Source organism: Euleptes europaea, chromosome 10, assembly GCF_029931775.1.
Source record: "Euleptes europaea isolate rEulEur1 chromosome 10, rEulEur1.hap1, whole genome shotgun sequence".
Lineage (NCBI taxonomy): Eukaryota > Metazoa > Chordata > Lepidosauria > Squamata > Sphaerodactylidae > Euleptes > Euleptes europaea.
The window spans coordinates 35,097,762-35,118,599 of record NC_079321.1 but is presented as its reverse complement, the minus strand read 5'-3'; the positions used below and the strand labels follow the sequence as shown (position 1 = coordinate 35,118,599).

The window sequence follows — 20,838 nt, the reverse complement described above, 5'->3', positions numbered from 1 at the left end:
GAGGGGAACTGATCTCTATCGGCTGGAAATCAGTTGTAATAGCAGGAGATCTCCAGCTAGTACCTGGAGGTTGGCAACCCTATATCAACAGCCTGGGCAAAGTTCAGTGCAGTGTTGTCCTTTGTATGACAGGTGATACGTTCATGTGGAACAGTCAAGGCCACAGCCGCAAGGGAGTCGGTGCCCTCTCAGGGATATTCAAGTCCCCTTTTCTGAATCTTCAGCTTTCTTTATTTAAATAAAATTCCTTTGGCTATTATATTTGTAAATATATTGGGGCAAAACATGGAGAGAGTATTCTATGCTGTTGCTCAGTAAAAACTTTCCTTCTATTCAATTTAGGGTATAGATGCAATGGCATTGGTATAACTGGAAAACTCTAGTTCCTTTTTAAAATAATTTATAAATTAAATTTTATTAATATTCAATATGGTTAACTTGAAACAGGCTGACAGTAACTAGATTTTGTTTGCTCGGCATTCTTTTTCCTCTCTTAGTTCCCTTCACTATGAAATTTTTAGCTATGAGCAAAGGGAATAATAGGTCAACTGAACAGTACTATTTAGGACTATACTACAGGTTATGCGGCAGATCCAAACCAGGCCCACTAAATGTTGGGGAAGTGCAATTTTTTATTGGGTAAAAAGTGTGGTAGGAAAAGTTGAAGGCAGCCGGAAAAGAGGAAGACCCAACATGAGATGGGTTGACTCTATAATGGAAGCCACGGCTCTCAGTCTAGAGGACCTGAGCAAGGCTGTTTTGGAGGACATTAATGCATAGGCTCACAGTAGGTCAGAAGCAACTTGATGGCACTTAACACACACACACACAGTATGGGGGGAAAGGGGTTAAACACCCCATTCTCTGCATCGTGGCTGCTGTCCAAATCAACCTCCACTCTTAGCTGCTTCTAACATTAATTTTATTTAAAAAATGCATTGGGAGATCATCATCATAGCATGTAATTTAGTTTGTAAAGAAGGGCAAGGTTACCTCAGTAGTCTCTTACTATCTTCTAGACAAAAGGGGAATGATTTTACCTCCAAGAAAAATATACACGGTGACTCCTCCTCCTGAAGACTATGTACCGGATGCTAACAGCGAGGTGAATTATGAGATCTCCGAGAGTAATGACGACAATGACCGTGATACTTCAGGTGAGATATTGCACGTCAAGGTTTTCGCAGAAGCCAATGTTTAGATCTGTAAACTTGAAGTGGGTGGGTTATTTGGAGAACTGCACCAAGTTACAACATTGAGCTGCTGTACATCTGCTATGCTAAGATTTTGCCAAACGTCTGCCACCTTTGGCTGTGATTACACCTCACAATAGTGTTACCCGTCAAACTGCTTGTTCTTTTAGAAAAACTTAATGGTATTTAATGGAAATACCCCACCTTGTATAGCACTGAGCTCGCCATGTCCACTTGTATGAAAAACTATGATGTTTTTGTAACAAGAGCCAATTGAGGTCAAGAATGGGGGCAATTTACAATCTTCCCAAGAGTGTACTGCCTCAGATACTAATGAATCAATGCTTGTTCTCTGACTATGTGGTAATACCTAGATTGTGAACAAGAGGCTTGCCTAGGATATCCTTGTTTCTGGTGCACTAACAGTCTCCATGCAGGGGGTGCTTTTTAAACAGTTTCCTGTATGTGTACATGTAATGGTACAGACAATACCACTTGAATGTGTTCTTAGTTCCAAATCACTAAGGCTGATAATACTGATGAATAGGCTGTCCAGCAACTGGTAGTCTACAATACATGATGCTGAAGTTTGGTTTGATGGATTGTTGGGTGTGAGTCCTACAGGCTGCTTGTGTGGCTCTTAGAACTGTAGGGTATGGTAGAACTGTAGGAAATTCATAGAGCATTTTGCATGAAAATAATAGGTGTTGTATTTTATGAATATTTAAGGTGCCTTTGCCAACATCCTTTTGCCAATACACAAACAATTTAAGTTTGTTGATAAGTGCTTATATCTTAATACATTGTGATGGTAATAGAATTACTTAGTTTATTCATGTGGCCATTTACCTGACCTCTTGCTTCCTTATTTTAAGTATTCCTTTGTTTCTACCTACTAGACATCATTTAACACCCAACTTTTATAAAGCTGAAAGATTTCAACCATGGATCTTAAATTTTGAATGAGACTATTCATGTGTTTGTATTTGCTAATAGTTAGGTTTGCTTGTCTAGAAAATTGTTTGCATAAGATTGGTAGAACTAGGTTTAGGGATCTGTGAAGTTCTAGGTAGTTCGTTTGCAGGTGACCTTAGTGATCAAAGAGGCATTTTGGAATCATTGTGACATGTTTTTTTACCGTTAGGTATGTCGCGCTACATAGAAAGGAATTGTCTGGTAATGCAACTTTATACATATTTATTTGTTTTAAAATCTACATGCACCCTTTCTGTCTAAGTATCCAAGGCTTACAACAGTGGTAGAGTTAATATCAGTATACAGAAAACCCCAAGGAGCTAAAGTAAAACCAATAATACAGCAATGCAGATTGGTAATTTACAGAACGAGTGGAGAAGGAAAAAATCCAGGTGCTAAAAGTTTGGATGGGCTTCTCTTGGGGAATACAACATGACAGAGATGACAGCCACAAGGAGCATAAGAATGCTTATGAGGCAAATAAAAATTCCATCTGTAAAACTCTTCAGTGATACCATCACAGCTTCAGCAGTGTTGCTGAAGTATTTAGGGATTAAATCTAAGAGAATTAATTTGTCAGTAGCAAAATGACAGGCTGAAGCAGTCGATGCCTCTTATTTCTATAGCCGTGATTCCTTTTCCAGTTTACATGATCAGCCCATGGTGTAGGTGACCTGGGCACTGTGGGACACACCAGAGTGTTGCCTGGGTGCCCATGTCCATCTTCCTCAAAGTTGCTCTTCCCGAAAGCAAAGCGCCAATCCTGACTGTACTTCACCTCACTGGACCAGGAGGTGCTTCGGAATTGCCCAGGAGGTCCTTTGTGTCTGTGAAGTGCCTTCACTTAGCAACGGTTACCTCTGTCATAGGAGGGCATTTTGCTTGGAACTTCCCAACATTTTGTGATTGGTCCCCGCACCATAGCAGCCATTTTGTGGTGAACTGTACCCTCATTTTGTAATAACACCTACTACATGTTTTCAAAGCTTCAGCAGTGACCACAGTTTCAGCAAGGTTGGGGACTTCTGGCTTAGACAGACTGAAAATGTTGATGTACGACAAGTTCTCTAGGTGGAGTCTGTAAAATAAAAGTAACTATAAAATATGCTTAGGCAAATGTAGTTCAATATCTTTTTGTCATTTTTTTCTGAACATTTCCATGCTTCTCTGCCCTCATCTTTTGAAGGTTAAGTAATATTAACTTGGCTACTCTGTTTGCTTGGAGCTTCATTGAATATACATCCTTATGAGTGGACATGATATGCTTAGAGGTAAAAAGCCTTCAGTTTTATCTTGGCAAAGGGTCTTGCTTTGGCACAGCTGCTTATTAATATTGTAGAATTGGTGCTCTATTGTGCTACACTTTCTTGTACCAAGCTGAATAAACATAGTCTGGCATCCCATAACTGCCATGCTTCCCCTTTGCGATTGCATAGTTCTCTCTTGGGCAATATCCATGGTCTGGGTTAGATACAGGGGCAAGACATGTCAGTGAAAAAAGCTGTTATACATCCCCTGTTGGCACAGTGCCGAATGTGTGGTACACAATGCATGTTCATTACAGGTTGTTTCCCTTTCTGAGAGGCTCCTTGTTTTGCTTGATAGAATCATAGAGTTGGAAGGGACCTCCAGGGTCATCTAGTCCAACCCCCTGCACAAAGCAGGAAATTCACAACTACCTCCCTCCCACACCCCCAGTGACCCCTACATGCCCAGAAGATGGCCAAGATGCCCTCCCTCTCATCTTCTGCTTAAGGACATAGGATCAGCATTGCTGACAGATGGCCATCTAACCTCTTCTTAAAAACCTCCAGGGAAGGAGAGCCTACCACCTCCCGAGGAAGTCTGTTTCACTGAGGAACCGCTCTAACTGTTAAAAAATTCTTCCTAATGTCTAGCTGGAAAATCTTTTAATTTAATTTCAACCCGTTGGTTCTGGTCTGACCTTCTGGGGCAACAGAAAACAACTTGACACCCACCTCTATATGACAGCCCTTCAAGTACTTGAAGATGGTTATCATATGACCTCTCAGTCTTCTCCTCTTAAGGCTAAACATACCCAGCTCCTTCAACCTTTCCTCATAGGACTTGATCTCCAGACCCCTCACCAACTTTGTTGCCCTCCTCTGGACACGTTCCAGCTTGTCTACATCTTTTTTAAATTGCTGTGTCTCCTCACTAAGATTCAAGTTATTTGTGCCTGCAGATCCTTTCGGCCTAAGATGCCAGAGGTGTGGGTATGAAATCCATTGTTGGAGATTAAAAACTGGGTCTCTCATAAGGCCAGAATTCCCTTAAGGCTCACTCAAAAGGGAATAGCCCAACTGCCTGAATACTGCAGGAGAACAGTAATCACGGCCCCTTAGTTTAGTTCTCCAGTACACCTCACCCACTGCCATAATCAATGACTCAAGTTTGCAGGACGATAGTTTTCAATGTTAGCTTACATAGCTTCAATGTTTCTCATTGCCATACATAATTCCTTCATGGAAAATATAGCAACCATACATTCAGTAAGTTAATAATTCCTCATGGGATATCCAATTCATGTAGTTGCTAAAGCAAGTTAACAATTTCAACGTTCCCGCTCGGGATACAAGCCGTGGTCATATAAAGTTCTATGGTGCGTTAAATTTGGAGACATCTGCTGACTTCTGGTTTTCCCACAATCAATATTTCATTCCAAACCACTCTGTGCTGCATCACATATTTGCAGAAGGGGTGAGAGGCTGTGTGCCTGTTCCCAGACTGACGGGTAGGCTTGGGAGTAAGCCCAACAATGGCTCTTTCCTCTCTGTACATATAAGCTAATTGTGGAGCTAGGATTTGCTTTCCGAAGCCTGCCATTTACAAAATTGCAAGCACTAAATTTTGAAGAAAAGCAGCAACGTTTTTTTTAAAAAACCAAAAACATTTAGCTTAACTGCGGGATTGGTTGGTATCGCTTTGGAGATGACAAATGTCATGGGGTTCTAAGTGAAAGAAGCCAAGGGGTGGTAAGAAAAATTGAGAGTTCTCATTTTCTTCTTTTAGAATAAGTTGGAATTGCTATTTTGACAGCGTCCTTTTTTCAAACACTTTGGTAGATAAGCTGGTGCTTTTGACAAGGGCGTCAATGTAGTTTCAGCGTTCAGACCGTAGATAAACTATCATTCAGCAAATGCTGGTAGCAAAATCAATGTCTTCACGGCACTTCAAGCTGTTTAATTTTGAACTCTGGCTGTTCCAATGTATTTTTGTTATTATCTATTTATTTAAAAACACTCCTTTAGGATAAGCCCCTTCAGGCACACCATCTGGCTTATGAAGGAACAGAGAGTGAAAGCTGTGGCAGGGAAGTGGTATTAATCATGTTCTTACTTTGTTTTGATGTCACAACACAGCATTGACTGATTTCTAATTTTTTTTTTAATACAGCAGTCTAAATTGGAAGCTAGATTCTTATTTCACAGTTAAACATGAATGGAGCTTTAACGACACACTAATCATCACTGTACAATTCAGCACAAAGCTACTTTAGAGCACGATGCTTGGTGCATGGTGCACTTTAGTGTAACCGGCCATTGCAGCGCATAGGTGTCTGGCAAGTGTTGGTCTGCAGAAAGTGAGTACATTGCAACTTGCTGTTGAAAATGCTATGGGGGAAAACAGGTCCGTCAGCTATATAGTGGGAAAAGCATGTTGGCTTTGTTAAAGACTTAAAAATCCAGCCCTTTTTTCCTATTAATGAAAATGCTTTAGTTTAAAAAGCCAATAGTCCTAGATTGTCCAACAAGATAACATTCTATATGTGATATGCTTGAAAGAATCCTTGAAGCAGCCATGTCTTTACAAGAATTCTGGAGTTCAAGTCAAGATCTTTATATGGCTGCTGAAAATGGGATGCCCTTAAAAACCTTAAGGCCCTGTCTAACTAACACCAAAGTTCTTCTATTAGAAGAACTAACCATTTGTAATTTTTATGAAACTTGGCTAAGATGCCAGCTTGACACAAACAACTTTGGTTTTTTAACAAAAGGTGGTCACTAGTAGCTTCAGTGAACATCTGTGAAAAAGTGCTGTTAAGCAGTGATGCCCTTCTTTTGACCCAAGACGCAACTTGCTGCTTTCAGGTAAGGATAAAGAAAAAGCTATAATTCACAAATTGAAAACATGGTCTAACCTGAAATCTCTGCAGTCTGATATAATTAAATGTGACTGCTTTTGAGTCAGGAATGTTGAGCCATTCATTCAGGTGATGACTTTGACTTACACCTCAAAGCGTTTGAAGCTACCAAAACCCAAGAAACTATTGATCAAAAAAGCAAGGTCCGCAGAAGTATTTCTCCTTTCCTGTAATCATTGGTGATAAGGCTTGGTGCAGTGAAAACAAAATATTCTTCAGTAATGGGAGGGACAAAAAAAAGGTCGAAACTTAGACCTGTTAGAAAAAATATCATTTACAGTTCTTGCTATGCAAGTAAATGTAGAAAGAACTTTTTCTGGGCTCGAATTTGCTTCGGGGGTGAGGACATACAGTTGTCATTGCATGTGCCATGATGTCACTTCCAGGAAAAACCCAGAAGTTATGTTGGGTAGCTCTAGGAATCAATGGAAACTCTGTGATTTTATGTCGCGGTGCGGCAAGTACAAGAGGGGGGTATGGAGGCAGGACATTGCCCCCCCCAGGGAACTTTATGCCACGGCGCAGCAAGTACAAGAGGGGGGTATGGAGGCGGGAGCTTGGGCCCCCTCAGGGAACTTTATGCCGTGGCGCGGCTAGCACAAGAGGAGGAGGGAATGGAGGCGGGAGCTTCGCCCCCCGAGGGAACTTTATGCCGCAGCGTGGCTAGCACAAGAGGGGGGAATGGAGGCGGGAGCTTCTGCCACCCCAGCAGCTTCAGGCCGTGGAATGGGGTTGAAGCTGGGGGAACGCGAGGTGAGGGCCGCGTAGGGGCCCACCGAGCCGGTAGCATACCACCCACTCACCTGGAAAAAGCTGGTAGGTTGCAGGGGAAGGGGCCAGATGCACGTGTTCTCTCTCACGAGGAACAGAAAACAAGCAACAGGAGGCCGGGAGACTTGGGGGAAACACCCCCAAAATAATCCGATCAGCCTTCAGATTTTTTGTGCATGCGCTCCTGCTTCCCAGTGAAGCCTGAAATGCCGAGAGGAGGGCCTGGCTAGCGATAGCTAGCTCCGTGGAGCTCTCGGCCTCAGCAGGTGGGCTGTGGAGTTCCTGGCCCCGGCAGGTGGGGGGCCGGACAAAATTATCTCGCAGGCCGGATCCGGCCCGGGGGCCGGAGGTTCCCCACCCCTGTTCTAGAGGATGTAACATTAGTGTGAACAAATAACATGTTTACAAAATAGGTGTTGTTTCTGCCATTCCCTTTTGCTTTCCATTTGTAATGTTAATGTTTTGTTTTTTATATGTATTTTGTTTGTAAGATTTTAAAGTCAAAGCTGGTTTGAGTTCTGGGAAAGGAATGTTAAGTCTTATGTATTCGGTAGTAGATCGAAACATGTTAAATGCTAAACAATTAATTCCCCCCATAACAGTTAACTAATTTAATTTGAAGAAAAAATTAATATAAACAGTGAACACGTGAAATTTGCCTTATGGTGAGTCAGACCATTGGTCTTTCAAGCCCAGCATTACCTATGCTGACTGCCAGCCGCTCTCCAGGATCTCAGGTGGAGATCTTTCACATTTCCTACTGCCTGATCTTTCAAATGGTAGAGCCCAGAGATGGAACCTGGGACTTCTGTAAGGAAAGCAGATCTTCCACAGTTCCACTACCAGTGTGATATTATTCTTCATTAAGTGATCTAAATCAGTTCAAAGTGACTGACCCACCTTTTGAAGTTAGTATCTCCGCTGGAAAGTTAGAAAATACTGCTGAAACAAACCAACTTTTTTGCTTGTTTTTAAGCTTATAGAGGGAGGACAGAAAACATGTTTAGGAAATAAGGTTGCATGACAGTGGTTTGCAAACGTTGTATTAGTGGAATTTCTAGTGGCTATAGTTTTTTTGCTATGGGAAAACATCTACCATTTAGTGTGGTGCATTAATATACAGCCCTGACCTGGGTAGCCCAGGCTAACCTGATCTCGTCCGATCTCAGAAGCTAAGCAGGGTCAACCATGGTAAGTATTTGGATCGGAGACCTCCAAGGAATACCAGGGTCATAACGCGGAGGCAGGCAATGGCAAAATACCTCTGAACATCTCTTGCATTGAAAACTCCACCAGTGGTTGACATACGTCACATGTGACTTGATGGCAAAAAAATAATTAATACACAGTCAGATGCTGATGAATTATCCTTTAGAGTCCTAACATGAGACTGGTTTTCATTAATAACTCCCTTGTTACTGTGTGTGTGTGTAATGCTGTCAAGTCGCAGCCAATTTATGGCAACTCTGTCACGGAGTTTCCAAGGCAGGTAGAAGCAGAGGTGGTTTGCCATTGCCTTCCTCTGCAGAGTCTTCCTTGGCGGTCTCCAATCCAAGTACAGATCCTGCTTAGCTTTCAAGAACTGATGAGATCAGGCTATACCAGGGGTCAGCAAACTCATTAGTCAACAGAGCCAAATATCAACAGTACAACGATTGAGATTTCTTTTGAGAGCCGAATTTCTTAAACTTAAACTATATAGGTAGGTACACTGTTTATTAACTTAATAAACTTTAATTAAAGTTTTAAGTCTTAATTAAACTATAGGTACACTGAATAAAACTTGATATCATACTTAATAATGATCTTATTTATTCCTCTCTTAGCAATTTCTTGACTAACCACAAAACTTGCAATATTAACATTGCAATATTAAATGCAGGACTTGCTATAAATTACATTGCATTAAAAACTATCTTAGTGGTAAATAATGCAAGAGTAGATTGAAATGTAATATGAGTGAATAGGGTAATTTTTTTAAGCCTTGCAATTTTAGGAAATCCTAGATACCAGAATTTAAAGTTAACAGAACTCCAGCTAGGACTAGATATAGTCCACCTGCCATCACATATTCGAAACTAAACTCTGCAACATTTACAGAAGCTTTCAATGTTTTCAGATCTGAATCCACATCTAACACAAACCCTCAATAATATGAACAAATTTTACTTTTTAAACCTTATGTATCAAGCTTTTCCCACTGCAATCATTTGCTTTTTCTTTCTCTCTCTCTCTGCACCTCGCATTTCTCTTCATTCTCCTTTAAAAATATTTTTTAAAGGAGAATGAAGAGAAAATGGTGTTAGTGACAAAATCTCAGATGCAATGCATTTGAAGCTGGGTCACAGCCTAGTTGTGGGTCAGGAGACACCAATTCACAATTACTAAGACACCATCAAGATAAAATCTGCAATAAGGCTGGTGTGACCAAAACAAATTTCCCATTTTTACAGACCTCCAGAACAAAAAGGAGGAGGTAAATCAAGCAGTCTTGGGAATTACAAAATCTAGTGAACCTATTTAAGTTACCTTTGGGGGGGGGCGATATGAACAAAAGAGAGCGAATGCAAGAACTAGGTAGATTGGAACCAGAGTCCCAAAACACATTAAAATGAGACGCTTCTCATCTCCTGTCACTCTTACGCGGAGAAAGGCAGAGGGGAAGAGCAGAAAGGTAGTCTAAAAAACGAACTTTACAATTATGGGGTTTGGTTTTAAGAAACCAAGTGAGTTCACGTGGACAGCTGACCCCATTCCTGCCTTTGGCCAGGTACGAGAGGTGGAGGAGAAAGAGGAAAACACGCATGCTGGATTCCCCCCTCCCCCCCCGAAAAAAAGATCCAGAAGGGGAGGAAAAGTGGTCTGGCCAGCAGGAAAGGGGTCCACACCACTCACCCCCTCCCTTTCCACGAGGCGACTGTCAGGGGAACAAGGCGCCGTTCCCGCCGAGGACGGCCAAGAGCCGCCACCCACACCCTACCTTTCGCCCACACAGGGTCATCGGCGACGGAGGGAGCAGACGCTCCGAGAACGGGCCGGCCGGCTACCCACAAAGAAAGGGCAGCCCTGAAGCTGGGAAGTAGCCGGCTGGCAAGCGGCGCCCTGCCGCTGCCGCCTCAAAGGCCCAATGGCCATCTGGGAAGTGGGTGAGCCCGCCTAGGGCGGGGCCCGGGAGGGTGATACGTCCCCGGCTGGGGATTAGAGAGGGCTGACGTAAGCGCCTCTCTCTCCTTATATGGGCTCGGGGGCGGGACCTGGGTCATTTGTGGCAGATCTGCACTCAAGGACCCAAAGAGCTGCATGCGGCTCGTGAGCCGCGGTTTGCCGACCACTGGGCTATACCATGCAGCCTTCCCTCCTTCTTGTTACTTTACTTGCAATTAATTATAAAGGTTTTTCTAAACATCTGTTTGTCACTCATTAGCAGAGTCTTGCATATATTTAGACACATTAGAATAACACTGAATAACTTTGCTGGTGGAAGTAGCCCTATTTTAATGTAATGCTATTCATGAAATCATTGGGATAAGTAATATTTCTTCACCATCTAGAATATCTTCCTTGCTGGATATTATTTTTGGACTCTTGTTACTTGAGGCTGTTTAAAAAAATTTTTTTATAGAGGTTTCAGTGTAAATTAAATGTAGTTAAAAATAAATCGTCATTCCTCACGTAATAGTTTGTTCATCATAATTTACCCTTCCATTAACACCTCTCTGTTTTCTCTCCCTTTCGTAAATGTTTGTCGTGCAGGCCTTTATGTGTGTGCCCGACACACCCACACATGCACACACATTTGTCTTGGTGTTGAAGCACTGTTTGGTTTACAGTCACATAGCTGCTTTGCTTCTATGCATCGATGTTCCTTGGTGGTGGATTTTGGACTCGAATGCTGATGTTTGCTGTCCTACTGTCTCCACTCTTCCATGAATGTAGTGTTAATTATTTGTCTCTGAGATATCCAAGCAAGACGGAGAAAATTGGTTATGTATTCTGACTGCTGATTCTATTACTCTGAATGATTAGTACTGTCATAGCGTGAGCAGCATGTTGGATGCTGTATATGATGTGAGAGTGATCCAGTCCCTAACTAGAGAACTTGACTGGCCTGTTTGATGAGAAACCTTTTTAATAATATGAATGATGCTGAGTTTTAGTTATTTTCTTAGCATTAGGAGATGGTAGAATAATTAGATTAGAAGTGCCAAAGAGGTGTCAAATATTGCCAAGGAACGTGAGCCTTGCTACTTGTATTCTATTAAAAAAACAAACTCCACAGGTACTTAGCAGTAACACAGTGCCACGCTAAGCAGAATTATACCCTTCTAATCCCATTGACTTCATCGGATTTAGAAGGGTTCAATTCTGTTTAGGATTGTACCCCATGTGACAAAAACTATTAATTTATACCAATACATTATATCTTTGAAATCTAAACATTTACCTGAGCTGTGTCTATGATATGCTGTCTACATTTCTGTGTTTGTCGAGGAACTATTCTGTTTGGCAATCAAACGGGGAGTAGAAACAATAGACAGAATAGGGAGAAAGCAGAACATAAGTACTTGGGTGGGGGGGGGGTTGCTAGACATTCAGTCTGTCATTTTCAGATATTAAATTCATTCAGACAGCCACATTAGCAATAAAGTCAACATGACCTCAGATCTTACCAGCAAGTTATGTCAGCTACCTGTGATGTCTTATTCTCCCTCAATAAGGTAAACAGTATAACGTCTAGAGATGTTAGGGTCTTGTGGGCAGACAGATATTGTGGTTCAAGTTCACCACCACCACCACCCACCTGAAATGGAAAATTTAAAATGTTGAAGAGCAACTGGGAGTGGGGGGATCTCTTATAATATGTTTTCTCCTTCAGAACTATTTAAAGCAGTGTTTTAAAACATATTGCTACAGAGTCAGATTTGCATTGCTGTAGATATCTTTGATCCAAGATTTCAGGGTTAATGATGATAGTATCTTTGCTAAATTTGATTTGTTTATTGAGCACATAACACTATCAAAACTTGATTTTGGAGTACTTTCACATGCTGCAAATCTGTATTTGGTGGGAAAGTGCAATGTTTTTTTTTGTCATAAGCTTAAAAGTATGTATCTCAGACATTGCATGACACAGAGGCTGACCTTGTGCCTGAGATGGTGAAGGTGGCTGCCAAGGCAGAGAGTAGGCCTGTGGAATGGGAAGGGCGTGATTACAGTAGTAGGTTTATATGGAATCTTGTTCGAATTTAATCAGGTAGAGTCTTCCAGTAAACCTAGATAGAAGTATTGAATATAGGGCTTCAAAATTTCTGCAAAATTCACCTCTTTGAACATCCTTAAATGTGATTTTCCTCAGAAGACTGCCCCATTTGAATCTACAGCATGCACATTTCCTAACATAAATTCAATTTTGGACATGGCAAACAAGTGCCGTAGACCAAACATGGAAGAGACTGAATACATGGTGGTTAGTTTTTATTTGTTCACTTTTGTAAAAAATAAAATAAAAAAAACCACGTTTATACCCTGCACTCTCAGCACAATGTTATGGAGGTTTCTTCTATATAAAATTAAAACAGTAGGTAATAACATTATAACAAAATCCATTAAAGACTTGCACTCAACCCATTAGGCACAGCAACAGGTCTTTAAAAATATTAAAACCCTGTCACAAAATAAATTAGAAGCAGGTCAGCAGAAAACAGAACAAACTGAATAGCAAATCATCAGGAGCCAGCAAATTATTACAGCCCATTAAAGGAGACGATGCAAGGCACCCTCGCCTCCAATAACTAGGGAGGGACAATCACTGAGGAGGAGGGAAAAACCGAGAGGCATGAAAAGAGCCTGAAAACTGAGCCTCCCCCAGTGGCTATTTAAAGGATGGACAGCGAAATCCTTAGCTGAGTTACACTCTTCTAGGCCCATTGGTTTCAATGAACTCTGTTTGAGATTGCACCATTAACTCTGGAGAATGGGAAGTAAATGCAAATGCATGTGAGCATAGACAAACTATCACAGCTAACCCTGGTGCCTTGCTTGGAGTCAAGGCTTCCTCCTCAATGTATGGCTGTATATCCTTAGCAGGCATGAGACTTGTTGCCTCTTGTGAGTTATAGATGTACATTCGCTAGGATGATAAAGCTTAACTATAATTCAGATGTCTTCTTGCAGAGATGCATTTTTTTATTCAGGCTTTCTAATAGTATGATCATAGCTCATGGGTTATCAAGGCCTCTGGATCATAATAATATATTTCACCATCTTTGCAATACAGGCCGTGGCAGCAGCAAACACATGTCTTGAGGCTTACTGCTATAATCCTTCCCTTGATGCTGTAGATGGGTGGATATAGATTTGTCACTAGCTGGCAAAGGCTATTTCTCTATTAGGAAGGCCCCGGTTTACAACTACCTAGATAGCTTTTCATTTCATATGAAGTGTGCCTGACATTTTTGTGCCTTATTCCTTACTTCAGTATGATCTCCCAACAATAGATAAGAATAACTCTCTAAGGAACTAATTATTTATAGTAAAACTATGTTCCTTGGAGAATTTTCTGTGTTTCACTTTCTTTTCTAATATTTTCTCTCTCTCATAGGTTAAGATATATACAGGTTTCTCAATACATCTAGCATTTAAGTTTGTTGCAATTAAAATACCCAACCCCCTTTTTAATCTACCCAGACACTTTCCGAGAGAGGCATCCAGTTTAAAGGAATGGAAGCCATCCAGCTCTAGATCACTATCGGTCCATGCTATTTGAATGGCTATAACATTAAATTTGCATCGGTAGAAGGAGAGTTTGGGATCAGATGCTATACAGTGGGACCATCCCGCAACATTCCAGGATATAATTTCCAGCCCGTTTGGTGGTTTATATGGAATCTTGTTCGATTCAGGTAGGGTCTTCCAATTCATGCAGATATGTACAGTGAGCCAGCGTGGTGTAGTGGTTAAGAGTGGTGGTTGGAGCAGTGGACTCTAATCTGGAGAACCGGGTTTGATTCCCTACACCTCGCATGAGCGGCGGGCGCTTATCTGGTGAACTGGGTTGGTTTCCCCACTCCTACACATGAAGCCAGCTAGGTGACCTTGGTCTAGCCACACTCTCTCAATCCCACCTACCTCACAGGGTGTCTGTTCTGGGGAGGGGAAGGGAAGGTGATTGTAAGCCAGTTTGATTCTTCCTTAAGTGGTAGAGAAAGTCAGCATATAAAAACCAACTCTTCTCCTCCTCCTCCTCTTCCTTTGAAGTCCATAAATTTCATTAGATTTAAAATGTTTAAGATTGCATTGCCATTGTATTTCTTCTCAACAAGTGACCTCATGAAAGGTTATTTTGGTCATGAGGGTTTTTTTATTTTTGTCATAAGCTTAAAAGTATGTCTCTCAGACATCGCCTGACACAGAGGCTGACCTTGTGCTTCAGATGGTGAAGGTGGCTGCCAAGGCAGAGAGTAGGTGTGTGGAATGGGAAGGACATGATTACAGTAGTAGGTTACACATGTCCCTTTGCAAATGTCTCACACAAGTCAGAGACAGGAAGCAGCAATGGTTACAGGAGTACCAAATGTCTGCCACAGAATCCTACCAGAAAATATATCTGGGATCTGGTATACCCGGAAGTTAAATGTACGAACATCCCTGTTGAGGGTAGGAGAACTTCCGCTTACTGAAAGGTTTGGTTTTTTTAAAAAAATCAGAATGGTACTCTTCCCTGCTTTTCCCAAGTGAGCGTTGCTCAGGACTGTGTGAGAAGTGCTTCTTACTGCAGTTGTCATGTTGGTAAAACCTAGTTGTAAAAACAGAGATCAAGTTTATCATCTTATTGGTAAACTGTTAGTTGATAACTAGGTCCCAGGGACACGTTAAACAAATGGAGCTGGCATTTTGGACTGTAAAGAATAGATGTACTCTGCAGACGGCAGAATAAGAACATTGTTATCCAGCAAAAGTTATTGTTTAGGACAGGGCCCATCACATGGTATTCCTATAGGAGCTATGTTACTTTCAAAAGGGCTTTCACAGAAGCAGTGTTCTGTGAATTGCACTTTTAGATGTCTCCTTTTTTTAAAGAAATGTGTAGTCTACAACAGAAAGATTCTGAAAGCTAAGTGAAAAGGACAAGCAGTGGAAAAAATTCAGGAAATACAGTATTTCAGTTACTCTTATTTGCTCAGGTCTTAATATGATTGTTTAACTTTTAAAAAGTTTGTTGTTCATTAGAAAGTCCTAAATGGTTCCAGAGCACAAGTGAAAGGTCCAGTAACAGCTCAGTTTTAGAGAATCAGATGTCTAGTTGTTATGTAGGGTTGCCAGGTCCCTCTTTGCCACCAGCGGGAGGTTTTTGGGGCAGAGCCTGAGGAGGGAGGGGTTTGGGGAGTAGAGTGTCTTCTCCCCCCCACAAGTGTTCTCAAAATGAGAGGATTGTTCATAATGTAGATATGGGTAGCAAGAGCTATAAAATGGCATTTCTATTATTGTTAAAGAAGGAATTACAAGTAAATACAATATGAATTTTGCTTAAATTCCTGTATCTTTTAATCTGCATGGCATTATTTATTAAATGTTGTTTGTTTAACCATGCTGTAAAGACTCTGAACTTCTAGAGGAACTACAATAGTTCTAAAGCTCTTCTTGTCAGTGTGCCGTAGGGTTGCCAGGTGCCCGGTGTTGGCGGGCAAACCCCTGGTAATTTGCCCCTCTGCCCACCGACCACCTGAGGGTTGGCAGGCAAACATGCACGCATGCTGACGCGCCCGCAAGGCACTTCCAGTTTGCAACCAGAAGTGCCACCTGCGAGGAGCCTTATGCCGCTTGCAATGCAGCACTTCCAGGTGTAAACACATTGCAAGTGGCCCTTTACCACTCAAATTAAGAGTTTGAGTGGCATAAGGCTCCTCGCGAGGAGGCACTTTGGTGTGCGTGGGCGCCGCTCTCCTGCCCCAAAAGCTCCTGCTGGAGGAGAAGGGGGACCTGGCAGCCCTAGTGTGTTGGGACATGTACATATGCACCATTTTGGAAAACAAGCAGAAAAAGTAATTCTTGGGAGGCTGCACATCTAAATTTTGCAGAAACAGAACAGCTGAAGGCATGAAGCAATGGAAAGTAAAGTGCAAGAGAATAAATAAACTTGATTGTGAAGTGGGGCTTTAAATTAATGGTGCAATCCTATGCAGAGTGACTCCAATCTGAGTCCATTGACTTCAGTGGTCTTAAACTGAAGTCACTCTGGATTGGGCTGTAAATTGGATCATTTGAGAAACAATCATTTTCCTCTATCATAAAGGGTACATTGGAAATGCAGTTTTGTGTCAGTGAAGAGAAAGACAGCTGATTTGGAGACTCAGTGATGCATAAAAGGAGAGAGCAATGTTTACTTAGAACACTTCTTGTGCATTAACATTTATATGGTGGAACATTCCCATTGTGCGTTGTGCAATAGGACATGATGGCCCCACAATCCTTTAGCTGGTCACTACAAAATCTACCCAGAGGATGTGATGATAGTATTCAGAGGCCACAGTCTGTTTGTTCAGAACTGCACTACGTGCCTAAAGATGTCCATAGGAGATTTATTGGTCCCTTTATTCTGTTTAGTCCCTAGAAAATAGTAAGTTGATTTTGTTTGTGCCAGACATAAAGAACACTGAAAGCCACGCAATAAATATATTCCCAGCAGATAATCAATACTATCTTCCTTCATTGCTGCCTCCTGAAAGTTTCAGTCAAAGTTGCTTTCCCTGAATTTTTCTTAGCACCGTGCATGACTGTGTATTTACTTCATTTATACTCCACTTTTCTCCCCAACGGGGACCTAAAAGTAGCTTACAGCTGTCATAAGACACTAACTAAATATATCACTAGTGTAAAAAATGAATCTTGTCGGTGTCTTTTCCTTCCTTTTCTATCTTTTTTCTCCTTTCACTTCCCCACCCCCAGTCCTGCCTTTCACCACCCAGTCACCTTCCTCCTCGTCTTTTACCTTGTGCTTTATTCCCCTGCAGATGTGCTGCAGGCTTCTCGTTGTCATAGTGACAGCAAGCCTCTTGGAGGAAAGTGAAAGAGAGTGGGAAGGTGCATTGATACCTTGCTTGGCTCTCTGGAGGTATTCAGAAAAAAAAACAGCAAGAGAGGTATTTCCATACATTCGAACTTAGCAAAGTTACTAAGCAGACATTCCATCTTAATTATGTAGGGCTGTCTCATTCTCTCCCCCCCGCTCTACATTTCAGAGGGCAGTCAAAGTGCTGCTCAAACAAAAAAGATTACAAAGCAGTGAATTGCCAAGCTCAACTAATTCTGCCTTTGCAAGATAAAGACATACTTTGGACATAGTGTCTGCTGCACTTATGCGCAGTGATGACAATAATTAAAATTACAACAAACTTTTCTCTGTCTGTTTCATGACACTTTTCTCCTAACTTTCCTCCAAGGAACTCCATGCAGGGTACATGGTTCTTCCCTCCTCTATTTTATCTTTTATAACAGCTGTGTGGGCTAAAGATGGCCGAGGGACAGCAACTGAACCAAGTTCACCCAGGGGCATTTTTCACGGTAGATTTTGCTTCACTTTTGCCACGGACCAATAAAAAACCCGATTTAAATGTTTTTTTCATGGCGGTGATTTATCCCCGTCAATTATCTGTAGTTTTGGTTTTTAATGGGAACAAAGTACGCTGTATTTGACAACGGTTTGGTCTGTCCCTTTTGCAGGAGGCCTCCCCTTCCAACAAGGTCATTGTTTATGCCTGCCCCCAACTCCGCCCCAACTCCGCCCAGCAGATTACCTTGTGCGGTTCACCAGCCCCAGCACAAAAAACAACCACCAGTCCCTCTGGTCTCCTCCATTTTTCTTCCACCCTCGCTCTGTTCTGCTTTTGGAACAGTCAGATTCCAAATTGGGGGGGGGGGGCAAGGCAGCCCTTTCTTCAAGGCTTCCCTCTATTTTCTATAGGTGTGGAACCCATTGCCCTTTAATGAAAGAATGGATTGGGGGGGGGCAGGAATTGCATCCATGTGCCAAGAGGTGTGCCTTGGATTTGCCGCTCTCTAGATGCACATTTTCCCAATCCTAATTCTCAAAACTCTTCTTGGGGGCTGATTGTTGAGTTTTGAGAATTTGGATGGGGAAAGGGTGCATCTAGAGAGCAGCAAATCCAAGGAAAAACCTCCCTAGCATAAATGGCCACTGTAAACCTCTTGCATTAAAGCCAGTGCATCGTGAGAGAGAGGAGGGCTCCTGGCTTGCGCGCCGGCCCTGATCCAGCCAGTGTGCATGGCGGGGGGGAGAGGAAAGAAGGCCCCTGGCTTGTGTGCCGGCCCTGATCCGGCCCCAGTGCATCGAGAGAGAGGAGGGAGACCCAGAGCAGACTGGCTGCCCCTCTTCAGAAGAGTGATAGGAGGGAGTTTTGCCTTGGGTTTTCTGCTCTCAGGATGCACATTTTTCCCATCCGAATTCTCAAAAATCCCCCCTCCCCGCTGGGGTAGAGGGGCCAATAGCCCCTTCCCTTGAACATCCCCCCCACGGGTCCAGCTGCCCTAGACCGAGCTGCCACCACCACCACCCCCAGCGCACGAGGCGCACATGGCGTGGCCACGCCGGTCTCCCCCTGGAGCCGTCCGTCCAATGTCCCCCTGGGCTTGGAGGTGTGGGCCCAGCTCCAAGACCCATCCCGGGCGAGGGGCAGGGAAGGCGGGCCGCCTACCCGCCCGTCAGCCTTCGAGACGGAGGGAGAGAAGTGCCAGGACTCTAGGCAGGCAGGCAGGCAGCAAAAGGGGCGGTATTCTTGTCCGAGCGCGAAATTCCCCCAGCCAATTACCGTTCTTGTGGGTGGAGAAAGTAGACGTCACGGGCAGGGGCAGCAAACAATTCTTCATGGGCCTCTGAGCAAAAAAACATTCGCCAACAGGAAAGGACGACTCAAAAGTGGTTTCAGTTGCCAGAGTTATAACGCGGCTTTTATTCCTCATTTTGGGAAAATGCGGACCTGCAATGAATAACCAAAAATTTGCACTGACACAAATCAGATTTGAAAGCGCAGCAAATCTCCGTGAAAAATTCCCCCCAATGAGCTTTATGGTTGAATAGCGATTTGAACTTGAACCTGGGGCTCCCGGTAGTCACTGGTTCATGCTTCAAACCTGGTTTTGCAAGCCTTTAGATGAGTCTTGAAGATGCAAGATAGAATTGAATGAAAGCTAGATAGCATTAGAGGTTGTCTAATGGGATACCAAAAAGCCAAGGAAATGATCAGAGACTCTTAGACCATGCCGTTCAATCAGATTGGGCTCAGATTCATAAATATTCACCCAGATTGCAATACATCAAACCTTTCCACCCTGCAGACTACCCTGGATTCCTGGAAGTATCCAAATATTGAAGGTCCTTTACTCTTGCATGTTTCAATGCCTTACCTTCAGCTCTCCTGGAAGGCAGGTATCTCTGTACTCCCTTTCATCAACGATTATGCCCATGCAAAACATAGAAAGTGGAAACAATAGAACATGTTCTGCTGCAATGTCCCTTCTACAACGACATAAGATTGCAGTACATTCTCCCCATCATCCTTTCCTGGGAGATTGGAAGAAGCTAAAGTTTCCCTTCTCTTAGCAGACTCCTCTCGGGAGATAACCACTCAGGTAGCCAAATTTGGCCTCCGGTCTAGTGGGATTCGTAAACGGCTGTTTGAAAACCTTTCCCCATAGAAGATCTTTCCTCCTCATCTTCAAATCATCCCTCCTAGAACCATCAACTTTTATTATTTTAACCTAACTTTGATTTTTATTCAGAGCTGATATTGTATCGAAATAAAATTTGATTGATTAGAGTTTGTCGCGTAAGAAAGACAAAACATGAGTGTGCTCTACAGATATTGCTGTCCTTCAGAAAGTTTACAAAATCATAGACTTGCGTTTGATCTTGGAGTGGTAAAGATTCATGTGTTCAGCCCTTTTGTCAACTGGTTGTATACCACTATTCTCATCTGGATAGATGCCTTTACTTTACTGCATTTACTTTCCAGTGTCATTCAGCAGTACTGTTAGTACTTCCCAAGGACACTTACAAATAGAAATAAACATCTTATTTCCTTTCCTTTTCCAGTTGGTAAATAGCTTGATTAACAAACATCCCATAGATCAGTGATGGCAAACTTTTTAGAGACCGAGTGCCCAAACTGCATCCCAAAACCCACTTATTTATCGCGAAGTGCCAATACGGCAATTTAACCTGAATACTGAGGTTTTAGTTTAAAAAAAAAACAACTCATACGTTAACATCTTTTGCCTTAAAAGACAAACACAATAACAGAGCTTTCAATGATACAAACAACTTTTTATTGAAAGGTAAAAGTTTGCATTTGGCATGCTTTTGAATAATTAATGTGATTTTTGCTGTGGTGTGTCTTATCTCTCCCCCCCCCCTCTGTGCAGAAGTCCCCTTTAGCCTTAGGACTGTACCCTATCTCTGCAGAGACTCGCTTGAGTGTTTCTAAACTAGCAGCATAAATTTTGACATGCAGCAATTCAATAAATACAGGAATCTTTCATTTTGAAAAATATACTTGCTTATTCAGCATTCTTACTTTCTCAGCCTGACATTTGACTTTCTGTAGGAATTGGTGCTATATTAGGAGGCATGGTATGCAGACGGCTGCTGCAGTGCAGGGCTGTTTTGACCTTTGAGGTAGGACTCATTGGGGCCAGGCCTGGCAGCAACCACTGGGCAAT

At 42.4% G+C, this 20,838-nt stretch overlaps 1 protein-coding gene across 1 annotated transcript in view; it reads left to right on the top strand.

Moving 5' to 3' along the window:
- Positions 1–20,838, top strand: part of ERICH1 (glutamate rich 1) — a 77,273-nt gene that overhangs the window by 19,543 nt on the left and 36,892 nt on the right. Inside the window, exon 3 of the mRNA XM_056856163.1 lies at positions 1,020–1,157. Coding sequence (XP_056712141.1) covers positions 1,020–1,157 — 138 coding nt within the window. The remainder of the gene's footprint in view (positions 1–1,019; positions 1,158–20,838) is intronic.